General features: G+C 40.8%; 1 protein-coding gene across 1 annotated transcript; it reads right to left on the bottom strand.

Annotated features, from left to right (window-relative positions):
* Window positions 1-3,896: 3,896 nt before the first annotated feature.
* LOC146630074 (uncharacterized) lies at window positions 3,897-9,597 on the bottom strand. The gene is made up of 5 exons (XM_085355411.1): window positions 7,668-9,597; window positions 7,211-7,369; window positions 7,076-7,129; window positions 6,447-6,646; window positions 3,897-4,064 (listed from the first exon to the last, which is right to left on the bottom strand). The coding sequence occupies exons 1-5, from the start codon at window positions 9,328-9,330 to the stop codon at window positions 3,897-3,899; spliced, it is 2,244 nt and encodes a 747-aa protein (XP_085211537.1). The 5' UTR covers window positions 9,331-9,597.
* Window positions 9,598-16,658: the final 7,061 nt, after the last annotated feature.

Here is a 16,658-nt window from a genome sequence, read left to right as displayed (position 1 = left end):
TATTCAATTCAGTCACAAATCACAACAACAGCTGTCTTGAGGCATCTTATATTGTAAGGAGAAAACCTGAGCAATCAAACAACTTCCTGCAAGCAAGCAGCTGGTGACAGTGGGAAGGAAAAACTCCTTTCTAACAAAACAAAAAAAACGTCTGTCAGAAACAGGCTCAGGGAGGGGAGGAAGACAGGACAACAGACACTGTGGAAAAGAGCCATAGAAATATAATAAATAATAATTAAATGCATAGTGGTGTATAAACACATAGTGAGGGAGAAGAGAATAGTGAAGAAGAAATACTCAGTGCATTATGGGAAACCCCCCAACAGCCTACTTCTGTGCTCTGTGTAAAAGACTGTGGTGAGATTTTGCAGAACTAAATACTATAGACACTTTATTGGATCATTATCATTATTATTATTAGCAGTACTGGTAGCAGTAGTGGTTGTAAGTTTCCTGCAGACTGTACTATACGTGGCTTCCTTTTGAGGAGGAAGAGGTTTTTGAACACCTGTTGGAAGAAATATTGAAAAATGAGCCCCTTTTTTAGACAGCCTCACAGTCACTAAACGTGTGAGTAGGTTTAGCCCGTGGCTTAATTTGCAGCATGCAAGTGTTGCATGTAAAGCACATTTTTAGCCAAAATTGTTTTTAACAATGGGGCTGCAGAGGAAAAGAGCTCCAATTTTCTACAATTTGTGACACACTTTTCCCTCTTTGCCCAAATGAAAGACTTCTGTAAATAGCAGCAAGAGAGCACATCATGCAGGGGGAAAAGTTCTCTGATGATAGTTGAAACCATTTCCCTCCTTTCCACCCACATCACACTGAGAGAACAAATGAATGTCAAAGAGGTGCCCACAGACTTCCCTACTGGCATAATATTATCCAATTTTGAGGGAATGAAATCCTTCAAATTGTCAAAACTTCTTTTGTCTCCGAGTTGCACACTTGAATGGCACAAGTTCAGCTGATCCCTGTAGCTTTGGATGTCTTTGGATGTAGAAGTGATGGCAGGAGATATATAAATTTAAGCAAACTAACTTAAAACTATTATTTAAATATATAAAATAACATTTTATTTATTTAATATAGGCAGTGGTGAAGATAATATCGGGGAATACTATCAGACATTGTGTATAAGTGATGAATTCTGAGGGGGCGGCACAGCTTTGCGACGTTACTGGCACTGATCAGCAGGGGTCAGTGGAGCGCTGGAGCTCAAAAGTCAGAGATGTGTGAAACAGGCTTTCAATCAGCACTCTGGTAGAGGGGAAAACACAAACACAGAGGCCAGCCTGTCCATCATGCTCGACAGGGTAATGATGTCACACCGCTGGGCACGCTGCTGCGCACCTAACAGCCACCAGCCTTGAAGGAGTGCCCCTGATTCAAACACACACACGTACACATCGAGGTCCTTGATCAATTCACACTCTATCGCTCTTCTTTCTGACTCTCAGACAAACACACATATACACACACTTTTCACTATCACAGTTTGGTCACTTGAGAGGCAGCTACTAATGGATGCTTTGAGTGAACCACCACTGAAGAAGTCAAGAGGTGTTGCTGTGCTAAACTACCCAGTCCATTCGAGACTCTTTGGTTGTCAGTGGTGAAGTTTGGTGAAATATTTTTTACAAATCTGTTTGTTAGAAAGAATTGTAGAACGACACACATGATGAAAATCAAAACTAAGTCATTGTTAATATGATTTTTACCACTCTAAAAACCGCTGATCACTGTGTTTGTTCTGTGTGTTGAGCTTTCCATGCTTAATATGTCCGTCTGTACAGTCCAGGTCATGCTGTTGCCCTTGTTTGCCAGGGGCACCAGATGGCACGTCCACATGAGTTGGCCTGCCTAGAGGGCCTCCATCCCCCCATCGCACAGCACCGATGCCCACCCCAAGAAGCACCCTGCTCCACAATGCCACCGCACTTAAAACTCGCTGTAAAAGCACATTGCTGAATGTAAACATAGTCACATGGGTGTTTTAGACCAAGTCCTGTAAATGCACAATGTAATGTTTGGAATACGTTGTGTTAAAAAAAAGAAGAAATGTGAAAAGTCACAGACAAAAATGCCTCCACAATATGCTTCACTACAAAATGTGCATTTATTATTATCACTACATATATTTCAGCCAAGTGAGATCAACTATTGATTTTTTAAGTCATTGTATTTTTAAGAGAGGAGCAGAACATTTAAATGGTCTTAGATTTTTAGACTTATGTGTAGATCTGGCCCACTTATTTTATTGAATACACAAAACACATTAGTATCCTAGAAGTTCTGTATTTAAACCCTGGAAATGTTCGCCCCTCCTCATGACTGAGATGAAGCTGACCTATTAAACAGTGATTTAAACAAACTTGTCTGTGAAGACTGGTTGGCGACTGCCTGGCTGTCACCAGTTGCTATGGAAAAATTAGGATTCCCGAACCAGTTGGAGGTTCAGAATGCTGATGGAAGGTTTGCAGTGCTGAGGTAAAACCCAACTTTTAATTGCTTTGGTTGCTAGCTTATTGCAGCAGTTTGTATGGAAGATGCTGACTTGTCTGCAAACACTCAGCAGGTACTCAGTAAGCAGTAAGAGCTAAAGCTGCCTTTTGCAACATGTTGGTTTCAGCAGTAAGGCTTCATTTTTAAATCAACTCAATTCAGGTTTATTTATAGAGCGCCAAATCACTAAACAGTCACCTTAAGGTGATTTACACTGTGAGGGAAACCATACCGTATTTGGAAGAAAACCCCAACAAGAAGGACTTTGTGATCGTGGAAAGGAAAAAACTCCCTTTTAACAGGAAGTGAAAACATTTTCATCTGGTTATTTTTCTTTGATGAAGGTATCAGTACATTTCATCATAGTTCTTGTCCTCATGCATTAGTTTTTTTTAGTTATCATCATAGTTTTCACAAAAACAATTAGTCAACAACATTAGCATTACACAGGAGAGAGGCCTGACAGCTGAAGCGTCTGCCTCCATTTTTGCTGAGCGTGCCTGAGTGTGATGTTCTGTATTAGAATAATATGGTGGTATGACATCTTGAAGATATGATAGAGCCTGATTATTTAAGACTTTACTTCGAAAGTTTCACTACCACTCGGTGGTTAATTAGCAAATGTTTTCAGACAAGTCTTTCATGCAAACTACAAAAAGGTTTTTAGTGCAGTGACCATTTTCACCTAGAGATATCAGGCAACTTCCTGCAACCACTTACCAACTGGTTGGGGAACACACATTTAGCGACCAGATGTTGCTAGGAGGATGCTGATTCATCTTTAGGCCTTTAGGCCTTAACAATCTTAACAGCTCCAGAGTAAGGCAAAATGATTTATGCTGACTGTGAGTATCTGAGTTGCTGAAACAGAGTGGAGGTTTCTGATGGCTTTAACCTTTTTGGACTTTCTTTGTCAGCCTCACACAGACTTGACATGCCCATTAATATTTTGCATGTCTTTCAGACATGAACTACACAACATTTTGGGAGAATCAAACTGGGATATTGTACAACACAGAAGTGTTCTACTGGGAATACTTTTGGCGATACAGGTGCCTGGTTAGAGTGTGAAGAGAAACTTAACTGCCCCGTTCTCACAGGGGTCCACTAGGACAACACTATGGGGAGCAGGCAGCTCCATTAAGGACCATTTAATGTCCAGTGCTCCAGGGATCTAGATATCTGGAAGAATTCAGAGCTCCAATCTGTGTTTATAAAAGCCTTTGTCATCAAAGTTTAACCCCATGGAACTGTCCTCCTTTGCATAGTGGTAACCTCCAAAATGGAGCTTTCTAACATGTGTTTAGCGTTGGTTATTTGTGTCATCACCATACCTACACTTTCTCACTCCTAAAAAGTGGAATCACGTTAATATCTCCCTATGCCATCATTCAGCTGGAAGACTTGTTGGTCTCATAATGATCGCTCAGCTGCGTCAAATCATCAGCTCCATTTACACCCGCCGAAGCAGCTCTGAACACACCAGCAAATGTCAGCATCACTTGTCTCGACCCCGTCCTGTCTATTTTAACGCTCATCCTTAACCTCCCTTTAGATAGCTAGATTGCAGGAGATGACAAGAAATTAGAGAGCAGATGAGTGCAGACTGTTAAATGTCAAGAGAGACAGAATAGCAGGGGTGGGAGAGGGAGAGCTTAAAAAAGAGGAGGAGTGTGGGGAGGGGAGAGAATATGAAAAAAGAATAGACAGGCAGGACGGAGGTAGAAGAGGGTGGGAGGAAAAGTTTCTGTTTGTGTGTGTGTGCATGTGTGTTTTAGACTGGTTGACATTTGAGCTGAGACCAGATTGGCGCTTGGAGCTTAGTCCCTCTCCTTCGAGCTCTCTCTGTCAGCTCATTTACAGCACTGTGAGTCCAGGGAAGGAGAAGGCAAAGAACGAAGAGAGTAAAAGGTTAGAGTAGATAAATAGAGTTAATTTCTGTGGATAGGGGAAAGCAGACAGTTATTTAAAAAACAACAACAAAAACAACAACAACCACTGGAGAGAAGCTGCAGAAAGAAAAGAAAAAGAAGAAAGAATAAAAAGAAAAAGGGTCAATGAAAAAGTGGGAGTGGGAATTACACAGTATTTTTCACTCAAGGGAAAAAAATGCTGGCTTTGGGTATGTAAACAGCGAACAAAGCCACATGGACAAAACCAATATATTTGGTCCAAAATGGCAATAAGAAGTAAATGCCCAACCAGAATCCTCTAATGTGCAATCAAGAAAGTGCCTGCAGCATGCACATGCTTAGTCCAGCTGTTTGCTGCTCATTTGTGCTAAAAATGAACTGAAGGGCTGGAGAGAGCGTTTACTCAGTGCCGTCTGAATTCTGAGAGCAGCAAAACTATCTGAAGACAAACTAGTTTATCTATATAGAACAATTTTTTTCTGTCTTAAAAACAGTTATAGACATTGTTAATATTTTTTTAAGTACAGAAGTTGCTGTCTGACCCGTAATGACTTTATAAATTGTTAAACCCTGACGATATCGTACTCTACTTTATAAATTCATATGATTTGCTACAAAAGTAAAGCTGCTGCCACGATCTTGGTGTGTACTGAATGCTGGCAGAGCTTCGGCATATAGGCCGTCAGTTCAAGTTCAGGATTTACAGCAGAGCAGAAAGACAGGACGATAGATATGCACAGTGAACATGGAGTTGTGTGCCCGCCAAGATGTCTCAGCAAATCAGGCCAAAACCCTGCGCACTTGTTATAATTGGCCATTAAAGTATCATCACAAGCACAAAAGAGCATCAGTCTCCTCACTTGCCAGTGGAAAGACAGACACTCTCCTATACAGGATGAGTTTTTTTAGGGAAGCTCAGAGGCCTGCAGCTCCCCTGGAGCTCCTGGGTGATGAGGCAGCTCTCTCTGCCATTGCAGCCCAGTCAGAGGCCACTAATCTGGGCTACACAGCCGAGTAGCAGACCTTGGAACACGTCCATTTCCTCCAAATTGGACAAAGAAGCATTGTGCATACTAATGTAGCTATTAACATATGTGTGTTTTCCCTTTATGATACCCTGTATATGTGACATGATGAATAAAATATGTGTCAGCATGCAGGTGTTTACTGTAAAGTGTGTGTTGCCAGATGTTCAGAGACAAAGGCAAGAGTTATCTGTATCCCTCTCTCTCACACACACACACACACACACACGGGTCTATGTGGTATGGAGGGACTATACTACGTCAATCCGCCCGGTGGTGGTTTAAATGGACTACCATTTTCAAAGGACTTAGAGCCAAGGGAGCGAGGTTAAAGTGTTCGAAAAAATCTGAAAAAAATTTGGGTCACTTCAGACCTCATACACTCCCTATAGAAGTCTAGATACACTGATACACATCAACCAGACTCTATTGTGTTTTCTGGAGACATTGTCCACTTGACAACAATGTGTTTTATGAGGTCCAAAAAAAACAATATTGGGTCTTTAAAGGGACAATGATGTAATATTTAAATAGCTCATCATTACCATGAATACACATCTGACAGGACACAGGATTACTGGAACATCATTTTATTAGTGTTCTTGGATCTGAACATTAATTTTAACCATAAATAAAAAAGAAATCTATGGACAAAAATGCCCACGCTTCCCACAGAAATATAAAATATAGAAAACAGAAAAATTAAAAACATTTAAAATGAATTTTAATAGTCTAAAGGTAAATATTAAGGGGAGAAAATATGCATTTATAATTTTTTATTTTAAATATAACCTGTCAAAAAAAAAACCCTAAATAAATTAAATGTAAAAATTATGAAATACAAACTACTTCTGTAATTAACAAGAACTTTTTTTTTCTTTAAACAGAACATCAGTGTTAACAACAATTGGCAATCTGACCAAGATGTAAAACCACATCTGGCTAAACAGTTATTTTAGTTCATTTTTTTCTGCCTTTTTGCAGTTAATCCTCTGTTTCTTACAAAATCTCGTATGTTTTGAACTGTTCTTCCTGCCAACACCGGATCTTCTACCAATTTGCAATGACTGCATTCATTTTTGGTGGCTAGTTTCCCTTCGTTTATGTGGTCTTTCAAATGCCTCATCACTGCAGCAACCTCAGCCTTGGACCACATGTTTTTGGGAGCTCTTCGGGAATTGTGGGATTGAGCAGCATTTTTCTCTGGAAGATATATAAAGTAGTAGTAGTTAAAACAAACAAAAAACCAAACAAAAAAAACAAAAAACATTTGGTGGTTAAAAGAATGGATGCTACCCTGTACTAACTTCTGAAATGTGTTGCTACCATCAATATCAAAACGAGCTAAAATTCTCTTTGAAAATTTATCAAATTTCTAAAATGAGACATTTAGTGTTCCGCTGTGAATAAAAGACTGAATAAAAAGTTGAATAAAAGTCTCTTGATGCATGCTCAATCATCCAGGTAAGTAAATCCCAAAACGTTGATTCTGTTAATCTGGACGTAGCGTTTTCAGTGGGAGAAACATTTTGTCACTCATCCAAGTGACTTTTTGCCACCACTCTGCAGTTTGCCATATGTTGCAAAGTGATGAAACAATAATAAGCTTAGAGAACCAACTGCACCCCTTACCTTCAGAGGGAGCAGCAGTCTCACTTGCTGCAGGCATTGTGAGTGGTCCTTCATCTGCTGATTACACAATTTGATTAAGTTTTAATATTTGTAACAAACATTTTATCCACAGAAACCAAGCTAGTGGTAACTTACCACAATCTACAGTGTCTTGGAGCTGCGCTGTGTTTGTGGAATCAGCTACTGCATGTACAGGCTCACTGGTGCCACACGCCAACATTGTGAGTGCTGTGTCATCATCATCTGATTCACTCTCACTGTCCTTTGTTTCAGCATCACTTAATGCAATTTCATCTGAGAAATTGTGGGAAAAACCCCCCAAAAAACCAAACACAAACCCCCCAAAAACCTCACATTAACAACGAGATATGACAAAATACAGAACAAATACTGGAAATTATAGTACATAGTTTTACTATTTAAGGCCACCACTCTGCAGTTTGCCAAATGTTGCAAAGTGATGAAACAATAGACTTCAAGAACCTTAAATCATGGACATTTAACAGAATGGTCTGTGCTTTTAGGTTTTAATTCTGTTGATAAAGCATAATATTCAACTACTGCCCTAATATTTGCTCCTTTCAATACAAACCTTCTATTTTGATCTCATCCAGTGATTTCCCCTGGATTTGGGAAAGTTGTCCTTTTTCCAGTGTTAAAAGCAGTTTGGAAATCTTGGCCAGCTGTGTTGTGGGAACTGGTAATCTGTAGAATTCGCGGTGAACGCGGATATCATGACCCAGGAAATCTGCAACCTGATCAAGTTCGTTGTTTTTCAAATTAAGGACTTGTGAGAGTGTGGCAACATGTTTTCTGAGCTGTGTCGATCTTAGATACTCAGGCTGCTTTGCTCCACACTGGTGTGCATGAACACGCAAGGAGTCCATTCCTCTGTAATGACTCATTGATCGGGGTCTTGCAAAGAGGTAGATATTAGTGGCACAAATACCACAGTCAGGCCTCCTACTAACCAGTAGTGACAGAGCATCCAGCATGCTTGGTGTTAGCAGAACTGGAACATTTCTGTCCCTTTTTCCCATTATTTCTATTCTACAGAAATAGTTACAGAGTCTCTGTTCCATTTCTGAGAGCCCCATGGCAACATCTGTGTGGAGTGCTGTTTTGTCTCTTTCAAGAAAACTTTTGAGGCGCATCTTTGAAACCTCTCCAGAACGTCTTCGGTTGAACACAATGATTTGTGAGAGTGTAACTTGTGCAAGTTGGGCATAATTCTGAGCTGTGGCTTCGTTCTCCAAGCTGCAAAAGGCACTTTCTGCAGATTTTTGAAGGTAGTGATGGAGAATCCGAACATCTTCTGTAAAGGGCAATGTTGATGGCTTGTTAAACTTTGCCTCACTCAATGTGTTCAAGGCACGGTGAGACACCATCTCAGACCATTTGGAGACATACAACTTCTTGAACGCATCAGTGGACTTGATTAGGGCTTCATCCTCTGTCATGAGGGCACGACAATGGATAATGTCAGACATTTTATGCAGTGTATGTCCCAGTTTCAGCGCAAGGCTTGGAGTTTTGTATGACAGTGTCTCTTCATCAAAACCTGAAACTTTCTTTACTGCTTGCACAACTCTCTGGAAATTAGCAGGCTTAATAGCTTCTTCCATGTTATGCACTGAGAATTCTGTGCGCAGACACAACAACAAACGTCCCGCTTCACGAAGCTTCTGTCGTATATAATCATACTTTGTAGGGTCTTGTCCATGTTTATTGTAGAGGGACTGGGCAAACTGAATAACAGTAAAGTCATTTCGCACAGCTGAGGCAATCTCATCTTGTTTCATAACAGCAAGAACCTTCCAGACTCCACTTGACACCTGCGGATAACACTGAGACTCCAGAGTTAAAGCCAGGCCGAGTACTTTGGTTCTTCCAGGTTCTTTATCCGTGTCATCTTTTGGTTTGTTAGGACATCTGCGGACATGTCTCCAAAGATCCTTGCGAACATACATCCCTTGACAATAAAAGCAATGAGCAAACTTTCCCTCTACTGCTTTAATCTTGGGTCTTCTCTTCACTTTCAGTGGTCCCACTCCACCATGCAAAACTGCAGCATTATGCTTAAAATTTCCCTTATTTCTCAATTTCTCTAACAGACTTTTACGCTCGTTTGAGTCTCTAGGCAGGGAAAATGCATGCACAACATCAGGAGCCGTTTTGTGCGTTTTCAGGTGGCGGGAAATTTTAGCTTGTGGTTTGCCACAAAAATAGCAGTAATTTCTTTTACTTAAAGTCATTTTTTCTGATTCAGTTTCGCAAAGCTCACTTTTATCTTGTGGCTTGTCCTTTGTCAAGTTGTGGATTAAATTCGTTGAATCTGATTGTTCATGCGCTTTGGAGATGTCATCTTGGCATAGCAGACCTTTTGATGTGCTTGGCAATAATGAGATGTCTTCATCTGAATCTTCATCATATGACTCTGAATCTGGCACATATTCTTCTTCTGATATGCTGTGGTTGCCATCATCATCGCTTGATATTTGATCCAGAACTGAATGTGGCAATCCATCCTCCCCTGAATATTCAGACATTTCTTCTTTCTGGAATGTAAGAACAAAAGTTTTTTTAATTGATCAATACTTTAGACAGGTAAAAAATAAACTGAAAAAAAGTCAAGCCAAATATGAATGGGATACACACCTGTGTTGACTGGTGGCAATTCTGATTTGCCAATTTTGCAAGGCAAGATTTGTGCCAGACCCCTAAACAAACTGAAACACATTTTGATAGACTTAATTTAGCTTTGCAGTTCTATTTAAGTGAAGTAGTTTTTTGTCAAAGCATTGCAGTAATGTCAAATGCTGAAAAAAAAAAAAAAAAAAAAAAACTGTTCACATTAAGGATATTTTAATGACTACACATACACTGCTAATCCCCCCCCCCCAAAAAAAAAGGACATCCCAGATGTGAATGAAGGAATTATTCTTATTAAATACTTTGTTCTTTAGGTAGTTGAGTGGCATGAAAGTGTGTAGTTGAATGTGTGTGGCCTCCAGATGCCTGTACGACTTCCCTACAATGCCTGGGCATGCTCGGGATGAGGTGGCGGATGGTCTCCTGAAGGATCTCCTCCAAGACCTGGACTAAAGCATCTGCCAACCCCTGGACAGTTTGTGGTGGATGGAGTGAGACATGATGTCCCAGATGTGCTCAATTGGATTCAGGTCTGGGGAACAGGCGGGCCAGTCCTTAGCATCAATGCCTTTGTCATGGAGGAACTGCTGACATACTCCAGCCACATGAGGCCCAGTGTCGTCTCGCATTAGGTGGACCCCAGGGCCAAATGCACCAGCATGTGGTCTCACAAAGGGTCCGAGGACCTCATCTTGTTACCCAATGACAGTCAGGCTCTCTGGCAGGCACAGAAATGCCACCCCTCACCATTACTGACCCACTGCCAATATGATCATGCTGGAGGATGTTGCAGGCAGCAGAACGTTCCCCACGGCATCTCCAGACTGTCACGTGCTCAGTTTGAACCTCCTTTCAGCTGTGAGGAGCATAGGGTGCCCGTGCTGAAGTTGCCAAACTTTGTGTTTTCTGGCAAATGCCAAACATCCTGCATGGTGTTGGACTGCAAGCTCAATCCCCACCTGTGGATGCTGGACCCTCAAGCCACCCTCATGAAGTCAGTTTCTGACCATTTGAGCAGACAGATGCACATTTGTGGCCTGTTTGAGGTCATTTTGCAGGGCTCCTCTTGTTCCTCCTTGCACAAAGGTGGAGGTAGCGGTCCTGCTGCTGGGTTGTTGCCCTCCTATGGCCTACTCCACATCCAGGTAGCACCTCCATGCTCTGGACACTACACTAACAGACACAGCAAACCTTCTTGCCACAGCTCACATTGATGTGCTACGCTAGATGAGCTGCACTACCTGAGCCCCTTGTGTGGGTTGTAGACTGTCTCATGCTACCACTAAAATGAAATCACCGCCAGCATTCAAAAGTGACCATAACATCAGCCAGAAAGCATAGGTGCTGAGAAGTGGTCTGTGGTCACCACCTGCAGAACCAGTCCTTTATTATGGTGAATTGACTATAATTTCCACTTGTTGTCTACTCTATTTGCAAAACAGCATGTGAAACTGGTTGTCAGTGTTACTTCCTAAGTGAACAGTTTGATTTCACAGAAGTGTGACTGACTTGGAGTAACATCGCATTGTTTAAGTGTTCCCTTTATTATTTTGAGCAGTTTATGTTATGGAATGGGGAATTGAGGACAATCCCAAGTATACCATTTTTACAAGGTCCTGCACCAATGAGGTAATACTGCATTTCTTTAATTAGACATGACCACCCATTAATTAAAAAGGGAGCAGTGTTCATTTCAGCTAGTCTTAACTTGTTGAACTCTATTAATGCTTTTTACTATACACTGTACCTATTCACTAAATGTCTCACCTTTGCACTTATAGCCAAGCCACTTGAGGGAGGAAACCGGTCCCACACACTGAATGCACTTGTCCAAAGATGATATTGTTGTGCACACCAGACGATGATTGTGACACTGTTAGCAAAATATTGCAACATTTATTTGTTTTGGACAGTTGGAAAGGTGTGTTTTCAATTCAGTTGCAGATATCAACTAATAAACTTCGTCCATGTAAATCACATCACACCCAGGTGACTGCCAAACACACACACACACAGCATCCATAAAGAATGATGATAGATTAAATTATTAGTTCATTAAGTGGTACACTGGATTATATTTACCCTTTCAGGCTCTGGATGTTTCAGGTCCAGATCATTGTTTGGAAAGCTGTTTGGTTGCGGCTTTAGGCAGCTCACAGTCTTCTGAATCGGGCTGGTCTCAGTCTTCGTGTGTAACAGATAGAGAATGAAGACAAAAGAACAGTAATCTGACAGTTACTAAAAATGCATCACTCAAGAGGATGAATAAACCATTTCACTATCGGCAAATAGCGTAAGGTACACATCGTGCATGAGAAACATTCATTAAAATCTGTCCTAGGTCAATGTTACCTCTTCAAAATCTTGCACTGAAGAAGAATGCATGGCTTCTGAGCCTTGCTGAGGCATTTCTTGATCAAGATCCTGCAACAAAGAAAAGATGGCACAAAGATTAGACCAAGTGCTCTTCTTGCAACTGTACTGGGCAGGCCTGTGCTTCTGTTTTTAATTTGCGTGTGTGTGTGTGTGTGTGTGTGTGTGGGGGGGGGGGGGGGGGGGGGGGGGGGGGGGGGCTTTCCACTCAAGAAATGTTTTCTTCTGAAAAAAATACTGGCTACAATAGTTAACAACTGATTCCTTTGCAATCATCCATCCTCTTCCACTTATCCTTATCAGGATTGTGGGGTAGCAGTTTTGGGGCCTATACCAGCTACCATAGGGCAGTACAACCTGGACAGATCACCAGTCTAACATGGAAGGACAAGCATTTGCATTCACACCAAAGGGCAGTTTTGAATCACCAGTTAACCTAACCCCATAAGCTACATCTTTGGACTGTGGGAAGAAGCCAGAGTACACAGCCAGAGAGAGCCCATGCACTAAAGCAGTAAAAAGTGCCTAAAACAAGTTAAGAAGTTGTATAGTACTATCTATCTTAATGTTCAAGCCTGAGTTTCAAAAAATTTCAACATAGAAACAAAGCACATGCAGTCAGTTCTGCATGCTGTAGGTCAAACTGTCAAGACATACGAGAAGACCCCTCCTAAAACCAGAGTGATGTCACCATGAAGCAAACTTTGACGGAGTCCCCCAATAACAGTGTGGTCCTCCTAAGTCACATTTGGGTGGTTAACACACACACACACACACACACTCAGATGTTATCCAGACTTGCACTTTGAAACAATGAAAAGGACCTACAAGCCACGGTCCATGTAAATCACATCACACCCAGGTGACTGCCAAACACACACACACACAGCATCCATAAAGAATGATGATAGATTAAATTATTAGTTCATTAAGTGGTACACTGGATTATATTTACCCTTTCAGGCTCTGGATGTTTCAGGTCCAGATCATTGTTTGGAAAGCTGTTTGGTTGCGGCTTTAGGCAGCTCACAGTCTTCTGAATCTGGCTGGTCTCCGTCTTCGTGTGTAACAGATAGAAAATGAATATACAGTGCATTTTTGAAGAGGCTTTTGAAACATTAAATAAACTGTATGAGAAAGATAAGTTTCAAGCTATTGTCTTTAAAATATTCACTGTCATGTATAGAGAATTTAAGGCCCTATGATTAAGAGACAAATAGTCAGTGTGATTTCTTTATTTTTTAAGCCATTGCTAAAGGAGTAAAACAATCACCTGTAGCAGCAACGAACTGTCACTAGGGCCCATTTATCTTCGAGGGACAAAATTTAAAATGAATCTAACTAAAGAGGCTACACAGCAAAATCTCCAGTGTTAAATTAACACTAGAGAGTGTCTATATGGGTCCACACAACACTGTTGAGTGTTGAATTAACACTTTTGACAGTGTTATATGTTTAAAAGTAACCTAGTCAGTTTTGAAGATTAACAAAGACTAACACTGAGCAGTGCTGATTTTCTAACACTGGAATATTTCTAACATTTTGAGTTATTTTCCAGTGTTAGAAAATCAGCACTGCTCAGTGTTAGCCATTGTTAATCTTCAAAACTGACTAGGTTACTTTTAAACATATAACACTGTCAAAAGTGTTAATTTAACACTCAACAGTGTTGTATTTAACACTCAGAGGTGTGGACCCTTATAGACACTCTCCAGTGTTAATTTAACACTGGAGATTTTGCTGTGTAGAATCACATTAAACATCAATCACTGTTAAAATTTAGAAACCGAAAGCCATTTTTTATTTCTGCATACCTGCTGATATTTTTTTAGTGCTTTTAGAGGGCTTTGATGTGGCAGCCATCACAATTGCCTGTTTTCCATTAGTACCTACCCCTGTTTTTCCAGTAGGTTATAGTACCATGTAGTTTTTCAGTAACTACTGCACCAAGGTTCCAAGTGATCCAAAGTGATCAGAAAATTTGACATAGACTGAATGCCACCAGGTGGCTGGTCAATGGTGTCACTCGATAAGTTATGAGTGCGCCTCCTTCGTGAAAATCCAAGCCATCATTTTTGAAACTCTGAAATGTTTGAAATAGCGACCAAAATTAACAGCGTGATCCCTGAATTGAACACTAAAGTATAGACTGAGCAGCAGGCATTTTGTCACCTTGACGTCCATGCTTGCTGTGGCATTTATATCACTGGATGCTCGGCTGCATTGCTATAGTTACCCCAGGCACAGTAGGTGATACTCAATTTCAGTGAAAAACTAGATGCCCTAAGTCACGTTAAGCCAATTTGAGTAGGTACAAATGTAAAAATGGCTTAGGGTATGCAATTTATCAGTTCCAAAAAGTACAATTGTAGAAATACCTTGCATCTCCAGAGCCAATCCGAGTCACCATAATTATAGTCTATTTCTTCACCTGGACTTATGTCTCTGCTTGCAAATAAGCATAGTTGGGGCTTTCCATTGATATTTAATATTTTCATCTTAGCACTTGGACTGATGTGGTTGTCATTGACAAGTCTGCCTAATGACCCATCTTCTTGAGATGCATCCACACTGTGGGGTTAGGCAAAAAAGTATTAGCTTAACTAGTTAGGAAGCTTTTTTTTCATAAATCAAAAGCAATGTGTAATTTAATCTTAATCAAACTACACTGATATAATACGCACCACCAGAGTTTTCCATCAAACTTGAATTCAAACATGAACACCTTCAGGCTGTCATGATAAACTCTGTGTCTCCGCTCACATTCTTCTTTTGTTATGAGTTTACCTCTGTATTCCAAAAGAAAGTCTCCTTTTTGGAATGGAACAGTCGTGAAAATGCCCCGACCTGAATTGCAGAGGCATACCAAGTGAGTGACAAAAGACAAAGTGACAAACTCCAAATCTAATCCAAACTAAAGACCAACTTACCTTTGAAGGCATTTATGTAGTGGATATCAAGTCCCAGTTTGTCCCTTCCAGCAGAAACATGACAGACTGCATCCTCCCGTGGAGGAATGCGTCTCCTTCGCATGTTCTCCTGTACGTTTTGATTGGCTGTATTACCAAAGCATATAAAGTATTACGATTATCGTCATCATTGTCATCATCATCAGTAGTAGCAGAACTAGCAGTAGTGTAGTTTACAGCATAAACACAGCTGACTTATTCATAGTGCTAATTTATGCCTTCTTTTAAAATGTTAAAGGCCTAGTACTCAAAATGGCGACATGTGACATTTCTGTAATGGCGACTGCAGAGAGTGATACAAGTACTGAGAAAGCTTAGGCATCAAAACTGTAAGAAGTTTTTTCTTCAGGCATATAAATAAATACACGACTAAATACACTTATACCCTTGCTTTTATTTTAGGGCTGTCAGCAGAATGGACAGACATTGGACAAACTGCCCGAAATTAGCTAACAGCGACATCAGGGATTTTGACTCAGACTGCGCTGGTTTAATTGTTAATCGCGTTAGTCGCGATGTCGGCATTAACACGTTTAAGCCACAATAATGCTTTAACACCGAGTAAATCCTAACACGGGTTAGCCCGCTTTATCGCGTTGACGCGGTTAGTCGTCAGCCCTATTTTATTTACTCAATGACAAACGCTGGGGCCGTTTTACTTCTTCAAAGACTCACTAACAGTCCATAAAGCATAAATTAAACCAGTTTAATATAGGCCTGTGCACCTATAATTTCATATAGTATTAAAGTCATGGTGCATTTTACATTAAAAAAGGCTTACCTTTGTGTTTTTAATCCGTCTTCGTATTGCCGTCGACATACACTTGTTAAAGGGCACGCGCGCGAAAGTTGTGGCGCCGTTTCCTGTAGGTACCGCCTATATATATAGCCTACCAATCACAATGACTTCCGGCCGTGTGTATTGAAAATGTGTATTAAATTGCAGTACCTACACACATCCACTCTAACTCGAAACGTCACTGTGCAATACACTGGAATACACAAAAATCAGGTGAGGGGTATAGGTGGACTTTTAAGAAAATCAGAAAGTCTTTTAATTATAGTTTAATAAATGAATTTACACTACAGTTTAAGCAAATACAGGTCAAAAGATAAATAATGACCTCATAAGAAGTAGAAAAAATTATTATTTAGACACTTAAAAATGCATTTACAAGTCATGTTTTAGGGGGACACATGAATACACAGCAAAAAGTCGAAATGTCCCCGGAGCCCAGGTACAGCGCAGGTCAAATGTCAATCCATACCACATAGACGCACTCACACACACACACACACACACACACACACACACACACACACCTAAGGACAGAAGTGTCGAGCTTTGGCTGGCAGTGGGGAAAAAAATGCAGTACTGCTGAGTACAGAGCAACCTCAACACTTGGCCTGCCAGCATTACTGCAAAGCACCATTTAACCGTGTGTGTGTGTGTGTGTGTGTGTGTGTGTGTGTGTGTGTGTGTGTGTGTGTGTGTGTGTGTGTGTGTTGATGCACACATTCCGTGTGCACTGCTTCAGGTAGGCCAAGTCTGTAGGTGTCGATGAGTCTGCAGTTGGCTGGGCTTTAAG

The sequence above is a fragment of the Diplotaxodon limnothrissa genome, linkage group LG6, assembly GCF_057381915.1.
Source record: "Diplotaxodon limnothrissa isolate DT_005_m linkage group LG6, D_limnothrissa_male_GT1.1, whole genome shotgun sequence".
NCBI lineage: Eukaryota > Metazoa > Chordata > Actinopteri > Cichliformes > Cichlidae > Diplotaxodon > Diplotaxodon limnothrissa.
The sequence above is the reverse complement of the archived record's forward strand: the minus strand, read 5'-3'. Positions and strand labels throughout refer to the sequence as shown.